Genomic DNA, 11,204 nt, shown 5'->3' with positions numbered 1-11,204 from the left:
GCTTCCCGCGCTGACGCGGCCGCCTCAGCGCCCGGCCCCGCCCGTGCTCACCTCCCTCCCTCCGGCCGCCCCGCTCCTCCCCGGCGAGGGGAGGGACGGTGGGGCCGGGCCTTCCCGGGCACCTGCCGGTTACCGGCCGCTCCGACAGCCGCTGGAGTTCGAGGTGGGAAGGGGGGTGTGGGCTTCGTGCCAGGCCGCGCCTCGGAGCCGACGGCTGACACCATGCCACCGGCTGTAATGCTCCCCCCCAACTCACTGTGGGGAGATGTCCCCATGATATCCCCACAATCTCCCCACAATCTCCCCATAAACGCGTTATGAAGAGCATGAGGTTTTAAAAAAACCCGACATAATCGCTGGTCTGTTTGTATTCAAGGTGAACTGCCTGGAGGAGGCCCCCGGTTTTAGGAATAAGGAATACGGGGTTTGACCCAGTTTGCCAGTCTTCCCAGTTGCCTTGGACAGTTTTCCCTTCCAGAAGGTTACCTGGTGACAATGCGCAGGTATGCTTATAAAATACAGAAGTCATGTAATCCCCACCGCTTCCTGCCAGACTGTATAGCAGGATTTGACAGTTGATGGTTAATGTCTTCTAAAGGGACACAATAACAAAGTCTTCTGCAGACAAAATGCAATGCAGTGTTGTGAAAGTATACTTTTATTTGCCAAACTGAACCCTGCTAACTCGAGCTGCCTTTTTTTATTCCTTATGCTCTCAGTATGAAGAATTTCATGGCTTGGATGGGCACACGCTTCACTGGGTGAAAAACTGTCTGGATGGCCGGGCCCAGAGAGTTGTGGTGAAGGGAGTTAAATCCGGTTGGCGGCCGGTCACGAGAGGTGTCCCCCAGGGCTCGGTCTTGGGGCCACTCCTGTTTAAGATCTTTATTGTTGATCTAGATGAGGGGATCGAGTGCCCCCTCAGTCAGTTTGCAGATGACACCCAGCTGGGTGGGAGTGTTGATCTGCTCGAGGGCAGGGAGGCTCTGCAGAGAGACCTGGCCAGGCTGGAGCCATGGGCTGAGCCCAACTGGGGGAGTTTCACTGAGGGCAAATGCCGGGGGCTGCCCTTGGGCCACAACAACCCCCAGCAGCACTACAGACCTGGGGAGGAGTGGCTGGAGAGCTGCCAGTCAGAGAGGGACCTGGGGGGGTTGATAATGAGCCAGCAGTGTGCCCAGGGGGCCAAGGAGGGCAATAGCACCCTGGTTTGTGTCAGCACTGGCGTGGCCAGCAGGGACAGGGAAGGGATCTGAGCCCTGGGCTCGGCACTGGGGAGGCCGCACCTTGATGAATGAGTTCAGTTTTGGGCCCCTCACCCCAAAAAGGCCGTTGAATGACTCGAGCGTGGCCAGAGAAGGGCAACGGAGCTGGGGCAGGGTCTGGAGCACAGGTCTGCTGGGGAGCGGCTGGGGGAACTGGGGGGGTTCAGTCTGGAGAAGAGGAGGCTGAGGGGAGACCTCCTGGCCCTCTGCAACTCCCTGCCAGGAGGGGGCAGAGAGGGGGGATGAGTCTCTGGAGCCAAGGAGCCAGCGCCAGGCCCCGAGGGAATGGCCTCAAGCTGCCCAGGGCAGGGTCAGACTGGAGAATAATCGGGAGAAAATCTCAGTACAATCATTAGTAAGGGGTTGCACGTTAAAAAATTCTTAGAGGTAAATAATTAATGTATGAACAATTTATTTGAACTTTATTTGAACAGTATTACAGAGTAAAGGTCATCTTGAACACAGAAATCTCTCCTTGCTCATAGGACAAGATAAACCCTTTCTTGCCCATTAATTTTTCTGGTTTTGAGCCCTAAATGCTGCTGATGTCTTTTCACAGTCTGCCTGTAAAGTTCACTGTAAATTAGATCAGTCTCACTGGTCTTGGTTGTTTTACAGAGCAGAAGGTAAACTATCCTTCTCAGCCTTTGCAATACAAAAGCAACCACTTGTGCTTCTTCGGATGGTTCTTCATATACGGACTGTTTCACCTCTCTATAGGTAGACAAAATAACAGCTTGGAAGAGCTTGGTCAAGACACAGGTCATCACAACCGTGAAAGCAGCCAGGAACAGACCACCAGACAACCTGTTGGATGGAAATGCCGTACGTCTGGATGCTGAGACAGAGTAAGAAATTATGGTCTGAGCTGAGTGAATCATGTTGTTGTAATTCCATTCATGCTGCCCAAACACAAGGTAGCCAGAAGCTGTAAATGCAAAAAAGTACACTGCTGCCACGAGGGCCATTGAGAAGAGTTTGGGAAGGGCTGCCAGGATCAATCTTTGTGCCAGGTGCACACCATAAAGTAGTTGACAATATTTCAGAGTTTTCAAAACTGCAAGAAATGCTAAAACGCCTGTAGTAATCCTTAAAATCTGATCTAAATGAGAAATTGCATGGAAATTGATGAAATGATTTGGGTGAAGTAAGTAAAACTTCACTATATCGTCTCCCGCCTTAAACTTTATGGTCTTTAAAAACACAAAGAGGAGGAATGCTGATTTTAAGCCAAAGTTGATTATGTTGGAGAATTTTTTGACATAATCTTTTTTCTCTTGCCCTATGATGAGGAGCTCATCTACAATGTAAAGGAAGAGGAGGGCAAGAGCAGTTACAGCCACAAACACCTGAGCTTTAGTTTGCTGATGAAAGATGGGGAGTGTAAAGGAGTGCACCGACAAACTTGGCTTTATCATCCCAAAAGGAGACATTTCAAAGATGACTGTGAGGGTGCAAAAGAGGCCTACATCCATGTTAAATGTAGTCAGTTCAATGATCACAGCCCACGTGTTCTCATCAAGCCAGTTGCTCTGCTGGAGAGTGTCCAGCCTTGTGGTAGAATTAGATCTTCCTTCTTCAGGGAAAAAGTAAACCACGTATCCGTCTGGGCCGTACTTGTGCAAATCTCCATATAAAAAATATGTCCACGGAGTTCTGTTTTGGTGGTAGGTGAACCCTCCGTAGCTGCTGGCATCCTCGGAAACAGACTGGTTGGCAAGCTTTGTCCAGGTGCCAGCATAGTCACCTTTCTCTGGGGTGTCACTGCCGTATTTGTGAAGACAGTGGCTTTTGCTGATGACAAAGTTATTGATGAAGCTGTGAGGATGGAAACATTTTTTCTCCGTGTTTTTAGCCCGCACTTGCCTCATCCTAGGCAAACCAATGATTTTGGAGCGGCTCTCGGGAAGAAAGGTTGGCTGAATTTCGTTGTGGATCAGAGGCAAGAACGAGTCTTTCAGCCACACGTTGATGTGTTCCAGCTTAAGTACCCTGGAGAGTCCCGGAGAGAACTGCTTGCGGATGAATCTGTTGTAGTGGAAAATGTTGGCGTTCTCGGTGGAATAGGCAAAGTGGAATAGCAGTATCAAAAAGACAAGGTGACTGATGAAGCCTTTTATGAAAGTAAATGCCTTGGCCTTGATTTTTGCCCTTTTCCACATGTCTGCAACTTCCTCGGGCTCTAAAGGCTTGTACTCCTTGCTGCTCCTGACTTCCGCAAGTTTTGCGCGCGTCTCTCTTATTTCATCTTCACTCAGCATTTCTTTATCCGACTTAATCTTAGAATACTCTTTCAGAGTTAACCATGGGACGTGTTCACAGGTTTTCCGATGAAACGTATGCATAGCTGAGAAGAAAATGGCTTTTAGAATTGAAATGAGAAACACTTTCTCAATAAAGGAGGTTGCAGAAGCCAAAAGCCACTCTCTAGAAGTCTGATAGCCGTAAGACAAGCCATAGGACACGATGAAAAACGATGACAGCCCCGTGACAGCTATAACTAGTGCCCATGAGGTGTAGAAGCAGCACCTCCGAAAAACTAGGTGCAGTCTCTCGGGAGAGGGCAGGCAGCCAACGCGTAGCGCTTTCCTTTCTTTCTGAAAGTTGCCCCCTTCTTCTGCGTAATTCTTCCGGATGTTGGAATTTGATTGCAGCCTTCTCTGGCAGGCCTTAGCCACTGGACGGGGAGTTTCGGTTGTCGCCTGCATGTCTGTTCCTATTCCGTTCGCCTGGCTTTCAGAAACGGTGCAGTTACTCCAGTTTTGGGGAGATCCCTCGCTGCTTGTCTTTCTGGAACATGGCGTGCTCTGTGAGCTGCTGGGACCAGGAAGGTTCTCCAAGGGAGTAATATTCCTCGGTTGTGCTGAAGTTTCTGAAAGGTAGGATTTTTGCTGGCGCTCCTTAAAGTTCTTGGGACTTCCGTCCTGGAGAGGTGAATTTACCTTTGGGTCTGTCTGAGCCACATGACGAGGAGAAGGTTCTTTCCGGGAATACTTGAATAAGGCAGTTAGAATGATTTCCACGGGTATGGTCATCAAAGCACATTCAATTCCTAGTGCTATTGATCTCAGGTACCTCAAGTGTCCCGTAGATTCTCCATCCTTGTCAGCGTTAAAGAACATAATGTTAACAAGCAAGTCCAGTAACAATACTGCTAAACACAGAGACAACCTCTGCAGCCTGCTGAAAGTGCCGGTGAGAACGTGAGCAAAAATTGAGAACCACGGATGGTTCTCTGTCAGGCTGTCAGCAAGTTTAATCCAAAAATAGTCGATTCTGGGCAGAGGTGTCTTGGGGTTTGTGACGGAAAATGTCCGCTCTAGGAAGTGATCGCCGTGGTCGAGAGAAAGCCATTTCCTGCAGATGAAGAACCACGTCGTCCTGGTGTTCACATTCTCAACTTTGGCTCTGCTTAAGAACCAGCTTGGAGATGGGCCCTTGTTATTGTGCCAGACCCTGAGGGAACAAATGTCTCCCAAGTCCTTCTTTGTAGTTAGCAGAAAGCAATCGACGCTTCCTTGCTGGAAAGGCAAAAATTGCGGGTGCCGTAAACAATGGACGTCACTCGTGCCGTTCTGGCCGATGAGCTGAAGACAGACATCTGCTTTGGTGCCAGCTCCCCAGCGGCTGCCTGTGTGTAAAGTGACCAAAAAGCTCTCTGTATCAAAGGGGTCGTTGTCTGGCAGGACGATAATGCTGTTTTTCCTGTTCCTGTCAGCTCTGTCTTTTCTGACGGCCCAGAAGGACAGAAGAAAGTAGGCAGCAAAAATGAAGAGCACTGTTAAGAGGGTCACTGGGTTTTTAGGTATTTCTGCTATCAGCATTTTTCCCAGGTCTAGCCTGTTGGGGGGAACGAATACTTTGGCTGCCAGGAACTTGATGTTGAACCGGGACGCGTTTGACGCAGCGTGGACTGACAGATGCCCGAGACTCTGCTTCATACTGCAGACACAGTGGACCCTCTGCCAGTTGGTCAAGGAGCCAAGCCTGCACGTGTCTTCTCTCCACAGGCTTTGAATCCCATCCAGGAATAAGCACTGGTCGCTAAAAATGTGTATTTTCACCAGTCTCTGGGTTTGGTACCTCGTGACGTGGGGTGTCAGCAGGACGACGGAGATGTTATAAGTGTCTGTAGCACTTTCTTGAGCCGTGGCTGTCAGCAGTGACTCTGGGAGACAGATGATATAGGGAGCCTCAATGTTACAGTCAGCGCCAGCTGTCTCGTTCTTGCTTGCGGCTGTTGGCTTGTCGTGAAAAGCCGAGAACGAGGCTATGGGAGTAGCATCCGTGAGGTTGGCGCCTGTAAATACCAGTACCTTGAAAGTAGCTTTTAATTTTGTCAGGATCTGGATGTAGATGCTCCTGCTATTTCTGCTGACTTCAAACTGAAATCCTCCAGTTGTGTAAGCTTGCGTTTTATCGGGTCCCATTGCTAACGGAAAAGTTGAAGAGTCCTTATCTTTCCTAGCAACCACAATTTCTGCTCCTTCAGGCACGATCCCAAGTAGGTCCCCGTTAGCCTTGGTCTCTGCCATTTTGAACCCCAAGACCGTTGTTGCAATTTCTGATGTGTAACCTAACCAAGGGAAGGGGTTCTCCTCAAACTCAAAAAGGGCAGTGGAAATCACAGCGTCATGGGACAATCCAGTATCATTTCCTTCGTTCAGTGACGGGTAAAAGCAACTTCTGCAGGTGTTTCTGGCAGAGAAAGCATTTGTAATGTTCCAGGTTTCATCTTTCGTCAGCGTGATATTCCAGTGCTTTGTTTCCATGAGAGTTTCTGTCTCGCCAGGGACTTTGCCCTGGAAAACGATGTCCATTAAGGTTTCCGTGATGGAGAAGACTTGTTTAACTCCGTTTACGTTGACATTCGTGTGAGGCAGAAGAGCAGCTCTCAGGATGTTGGACAAGCCCCTTAGTATTCCACTGCTTTGAATTTCTGCATCCTCAGACCAGTGGGTCTCGTTCCTCTGTACCTTCAGCGTTGCCGTTAGTTCGGACAGTTTCCTAACGGCGAGGTCTTGCGATCTGACGGTCACTTCGTCAGCTTCCTCTGTGACTTGCGAAAGAGAAGCAACTACTTGGTTGATGTCCATTAGGCTCTCGGCTGAAATATTCAGGAGTGTTTCAATCAGGCTTTCCCGGAACTGAGCCTTAGGGAGCTGGAGAGTTGGTGTGACTTTAATATAGTTTAAGACGGAGGCCGCCACGTAAGCCAAATAACCCGCGCTAAAATAATTTTTAGCCTGGAGATAAGATGTCATCGGCGCGTTAAAGCCGCTCACCGAGGCCAGCAGCTCATGAAACACGACAGCTGGTGGCCGGCTGTTAACTGGGTTCTGCACGCGGACATATAAATTCACTTGGGTAAACGCCCCAAGGGAATTAGCGACTTGGACGTAAAGCTTCAAGGTGTACTTCTGAGAGGGCACTCCGACTGGGAGAAAAGACGGAGGAGTTCTAGGCTCGTAACCAAAGTAGAGAATGGTGCCAAACGTGTTCTCCTCCACAGAAGTTATTTTGGCCGTTTGGGGTACGTTGGAAGCTGCGATCACTTTATACGTCAGAGGTAAATTGCTGTCAGAAAATCCACTGCACTGAACAACAAATTTTGTCTGAAAGGCTATACCCCAGCGTGGGTGGATGGTACAGTTGCCAGCCCTAGGAGGAGCAGTCACCTTAAACATGTGTCTGTAGACTGAGGCCCTCCCGTCCCAGGTAGTTACTTTTAACTGGAGTACGTAGGATCGATGTGCAGCCTCTGTAAAAGTCAGAGCGTTTATAGACAGGTAAGGCCCAGACCTCCCCGTTGAGGTTCTGGAAGACCAGTCAAAGCTGACTTCTGTTGAGTTGTCTGAAAAAAGAGACCAGTAGTAGGCTGGCTGGCTGGTTGTCCTACAGTTTAGGCATTTTCCAGACAAGATAAATCTCTCCGTTGGAATTAGAGTGCTCCCACAGTTTTCGAGGCATGCCACGTTCAGGAAGAGTGGGGAGCCAGGCTGCACATTTACGGTTTGGTCAGCGTAGCTCCTCCTCGTGTCCTTTTGAATCTCTAGACGGAAGTAGTAGACGCTGTTTCCTGGGAGGGATTCTGGTGGCACTGCCTGGACTGGGCCTGAGGGTGTTAGCCATTTCAAATCCCTCTGGGCCGGATGGCATCTCTTTCCCGGGCTGACTTGCATGTTTTTGTAGTCGGACAGCTCTTTCGTACAGTACCAAGTAAACGTGATTCCCTTTAGCCCATCCTTTGAGTCAGGATCGTAGGACGCAGAGCCATTGAGAGTCCAATCATCAGAAAAGCCCACTGTGCGGAAGGTGCCTCCCACAATATTTGCCACCAGGTCGTCTCTCTCGATCTGAACGTAAATTTTATCTGTGCCCCTGAGGACCGTTGCGGTCCCAATCGGGGTTATCTCAACAGTGAAATTAAACAGATACAAGCCGTAATCCAAAGTAAATCTGGGAACAGTTAAGTGTATCATTTCTACACCATACATCCCAGAAGAGTTGACTGGGTTTTTCCAGTCCGGAACAGTTTCTGTGTCCTTCACAGAATAGATTCGCCACAAGGGTTTGTTAATTATACCAACGTTGCAGTATTGTCGCACGTCGGCAAAGAGGAAAAAAGATGCCCCCTTTTTCTGGCGCAGGACAGAGGTCTGAGGAGCAGGCCTCCGAATGCGCACACTGTGTATGTAACAGGCTTCCTTCCGGCAAGCCACTGGCGCTTCTATGGTTTTTGCGGTGCGGTTGTTGACTGTGACTCTTAAAAGCGCCGGTGTAGGTGCACTTCTGCTACAGTTCACTTTTGCCACAAACCCCGTGTATTTCTCTGGATCAAAGGGTAACGCGGAGCGACGGACAAAACGCGTGGCGTTTCTTACGTGGTCGTTGTACGTGTAGGTGCTGCTCTGGAGAAGGCGGTCTCTTTGCGTTCCAAGAAGCTGCAGGTGGAAGGTCCACTCGCACTGTAGCATCGGATGTTGTGCAGGGATAAACCACACCAGGTAGGTGAAGCCTTGCGGAAAGGAAGGATGGCTGCCGGTGAAGACGTGGACTTCAGGGTCTCTTTCTGCTGGCGTCCTCTTCTGATTCATGTAAAGGTACATATTGAACTTGTACCACTGGAAGGCCACAAACTCTACGGAGAGTACGTAGGAGAGCTCCTTCTGTCGGTAGAAGACGGTGCGCGTGTGAGGGCCATCGGTGGAAATGGAGGTTTCGTCGTCTTTGGTCGTGTAACGCATTCCGTGGTTGTCCTTGTAAGTGTAAGTGCCGTTCATGGTCTTCCCTGGGTGAAGGTTGACGTGGATGGGAGGTTCTCTGCCTGCCGTTAGGCTCAGGGTACCGTTGAGCAGCTGCAGCTCTCCCATGGATTCCTTGACCCTCTTTCCATCAACGTGGAAGTAGATGCTGGCCACCACTTTCTCACCCAGGCTCTGAGGTGTGGGGACGGCACAGAAGTTGCTCTGCAGCGTAAAGGAACCGTAGGAACGGAGCCAATCCCCCGTGGCCTGCGTGTCCACCAGTCTGTAGGCCAGTGTCCCCGGGGAAAGGGGCTGAAGCCTCCAGGAGAGGCGGAGGGGCTGCTGAGCAACGCTAAGGAGCATGGAGCTGATGCTGAGGACATGCAGCAAGTCCCGCTCTACCTTGAGAGAGAGGTTGAGGCTGATGTGAGGCATCTGCTCGATGCTGATCGAGGCAACGTGGAGCCCGTGGCGCCTGTAGCGCACGGTCAAGCGGTAGCTGTAGTAGGTGGCGCAGGTCTGTCGCAGCTCGGCTGTCGGGTAGACGGTGGGCGGCAGCGTGTCTTGGTGCTGGCTGCTGGGAAGGAGGAGGGTAGAGGGGCTGCCTCCCTGGCTGCTGAAGCGGTACTGCCAGCCGGCGCTCTTGAAGCGCGCACACCAGCCCAGCTCCACGGGCTGCCGCGCGGGGATCAGGCGCGACTGCGGCCAAAGCACGAACAGCCTCATGTCCTGCCCGCACATCTCCACGGTGACGTCGTGGTGGAAGCACTCGGGTGCAGCGCAGGACGCCGACGAGCAGCGCACGGTGAGGAGGATGGAGACCCCGGGTGGAGGAGCGCTTCCTGGCGGGAGGCCTGTCTGCAGCGTCACCTGGCCCGACCAGCGCGAGGTGTTTGTCACCCACGTCGAGTTCAAGGACCAGAAGCAGCGAGGTGGGGGTGGCGGCCGCCCCTCTTTCCCCTCTGGCTCTGCTCTCATGCCCGGGCCTGGCTGGTAACGCAGGCTCACGGTGCTGTTCCACAGGCACGAGACCCAGCGCTCGCTGTCCCGCCGTTGGGAGACTTGCCCGTGCGGGCCCCAGCAGGTGACTCGCAGGGGTGGTGGCCAGAGACGGGGCACGGGGGCCGCCCAGCCCCAGGACCAGCTGCCCAGCACCAGAAAGACGAGAAGACGGAGCAGTCCCATTGCGGCGCGAGGTGAAGGAGGGAGAGCAGCTACCAGGGTGCACCTGTTGGTGGTGTAAAAGCAACAAGCTTTAGAAAACCCTTTTCTCTAAGGACATTATTCTTAGCAGCAATAATTAATAAACAGATCCTGGTTTATAGCTTTGATTAAAGAGCACAGGTGCTCTAGGAACAATATTGACAGTTTCAGCAACTTAGAAAAGCTAGGTAATGAAAAGCTAGACAGAGAATAAGTATCTGTGAAACAGAACATTTGGAATCTTTTCTCAGAAGTCTAAAAGTGAATTTTCATGCAGATTGTTCAGAACATGAGTAACGACGATGACCAAAGACTGCATCAGTGAACAGTGGTGTCCCAGCTGCAGTTAGAAGAGCACGATAAGACCTAGCCAAAAGTGTGGAATACAATGGACTTTTGAAATTGGTGATGAATTCAGAGCTGAAAGTCCCTGGGAAGTCACCAAAGACTCTTTGTAGTGTATGTTATATCCTCTAGAGAGAGGGGGCTTTTTGTTAGCTGTTGCCAGTTCCAGTGGTGGTGGCCCAGGTCTAACTTGTCTCTAAAGCAAGCCTAGAGATACCCACAGTCTGGTGAAACCCTTTAACAGAATTGGTGACCCAGATGGGACTCTAGGAGACAAGAGGGAAGAGTCAGATATTCCTCTGGATAAAGCCGTTACCAATACTCGGATTGCCGGCAAAGCAATAAGAGGTGAGTCCACCTAAGAGACTTGGGCACGGGTAATTCCAGACAGGATTATGTTGGAGAACGGCTTGCAGAGAGCAGCGCCATAGCTCTCTGCAGGAGCTGGTCGGCCATTTCTCGCTGCAGAAGTTGGTCACAGCCACCTGAGGTAAACAGAGGAAAAAACCCAGGGTACAGTTCTGCTAGCAAGGAAGGAGATTCAAGGCTCAGTGATGCTAAGAAGGACTGTTATGAGAACAAAGAGATAAGTTGGGGGTGCATTATGACCTTGGGGGTGAAAAAAAAATAGCCCTGGGAGAGAAACAGGTTCAAAGCAAGAAAAATGTTTATGCATACCAGAAATGCCACAAGGGACTGGGATATTACAGTGTGACCTTTTCGATGTACCCAATGGCTGAGCTATTATAATATAGCTTTTTTAATGTATCCAATAGAGTTACAAGTAGTGCGTTGTAGAGTCCGACCAGCTCCTGCAGAGAGCTATGGCCTTGCTCTCTGCAAGCCGTTCTCCAACAGGATTATACTGGGAAACTCTTGTGTTTAAATTTGCAAAGAGAGAGATAAAAGAAATCTATAGAAGATGGGGCCAGTACTCTGTGCTGAAAGGGGGACGCCCTTGTTCAAGGCTGAGAACCCAGGTATTTGGCCTTGTTAGAAACTCCCTTGGTTTCCCCCCCGAGCCCTGGCCAGGCTTTGGGTGGAATCCAACAGGAGAATGAAACCAGAAATTTTCCACTCAAAACAAAGGTGCCAGCTATTCTGGCCTGTCGATCTCTGGTATGTAAGGCTGGACTCACTTGCA

General features: G+C 50.6%; 1 protein-coding gene across 1 annotated transcript; it reads right to left on the bottom strand.

Moving 5' to 3' along the window:
* Positions 1 to 1,700: 1,700 nt before the first annotated feature.
* Positions 1,701 to 10,456, bottom strand: PKDREJ (polycystin family receptor for egg jelly). Its single transcript, XM_026865622.1, has one exon. It carries the CDS (start codon positions 9,695 to 9,697, stop codon positions 1,745 to 1,747), a length of 7,953 nt encoding a protein of 2,650 aa, XP_026721423.1. The 5' UTR covers positions 9,698 to 10,456; the 3' UTR covers positions 1,701 to 1,744.
* Positions 10,457 to 11,204: the final 748 nt, after the last annotated feature.

The sequence above is a fragment of the Athene cunicularia genome (genome assembly GCF_003259725.1).
Source record: "Athene cunicularia isolate RWA chromosome 1 unlocalized genomic scaffold, athCun1 chr1_part2, whole genome shotgun sequence".
NCBI classification, from domain to species: domain Eukaryota; kingdom Metazoa; phylum Chordata; class Aves; order Strigiformes; family Strigidae; genus Athene; species Athene cunicularia.
This window is presented reverse-complemented; position numbering and strand designations above follow the sequence as displayed.

Coding starts and splice junctions, on each gene's coding strand:
- PKDREJ (XM_026865622.1), bottom strand. CDS start 9,697: ATGGGACTGCTCCGTCTTCTCGTCTTTCTGGTGCTGGGCAGCTGGTCC.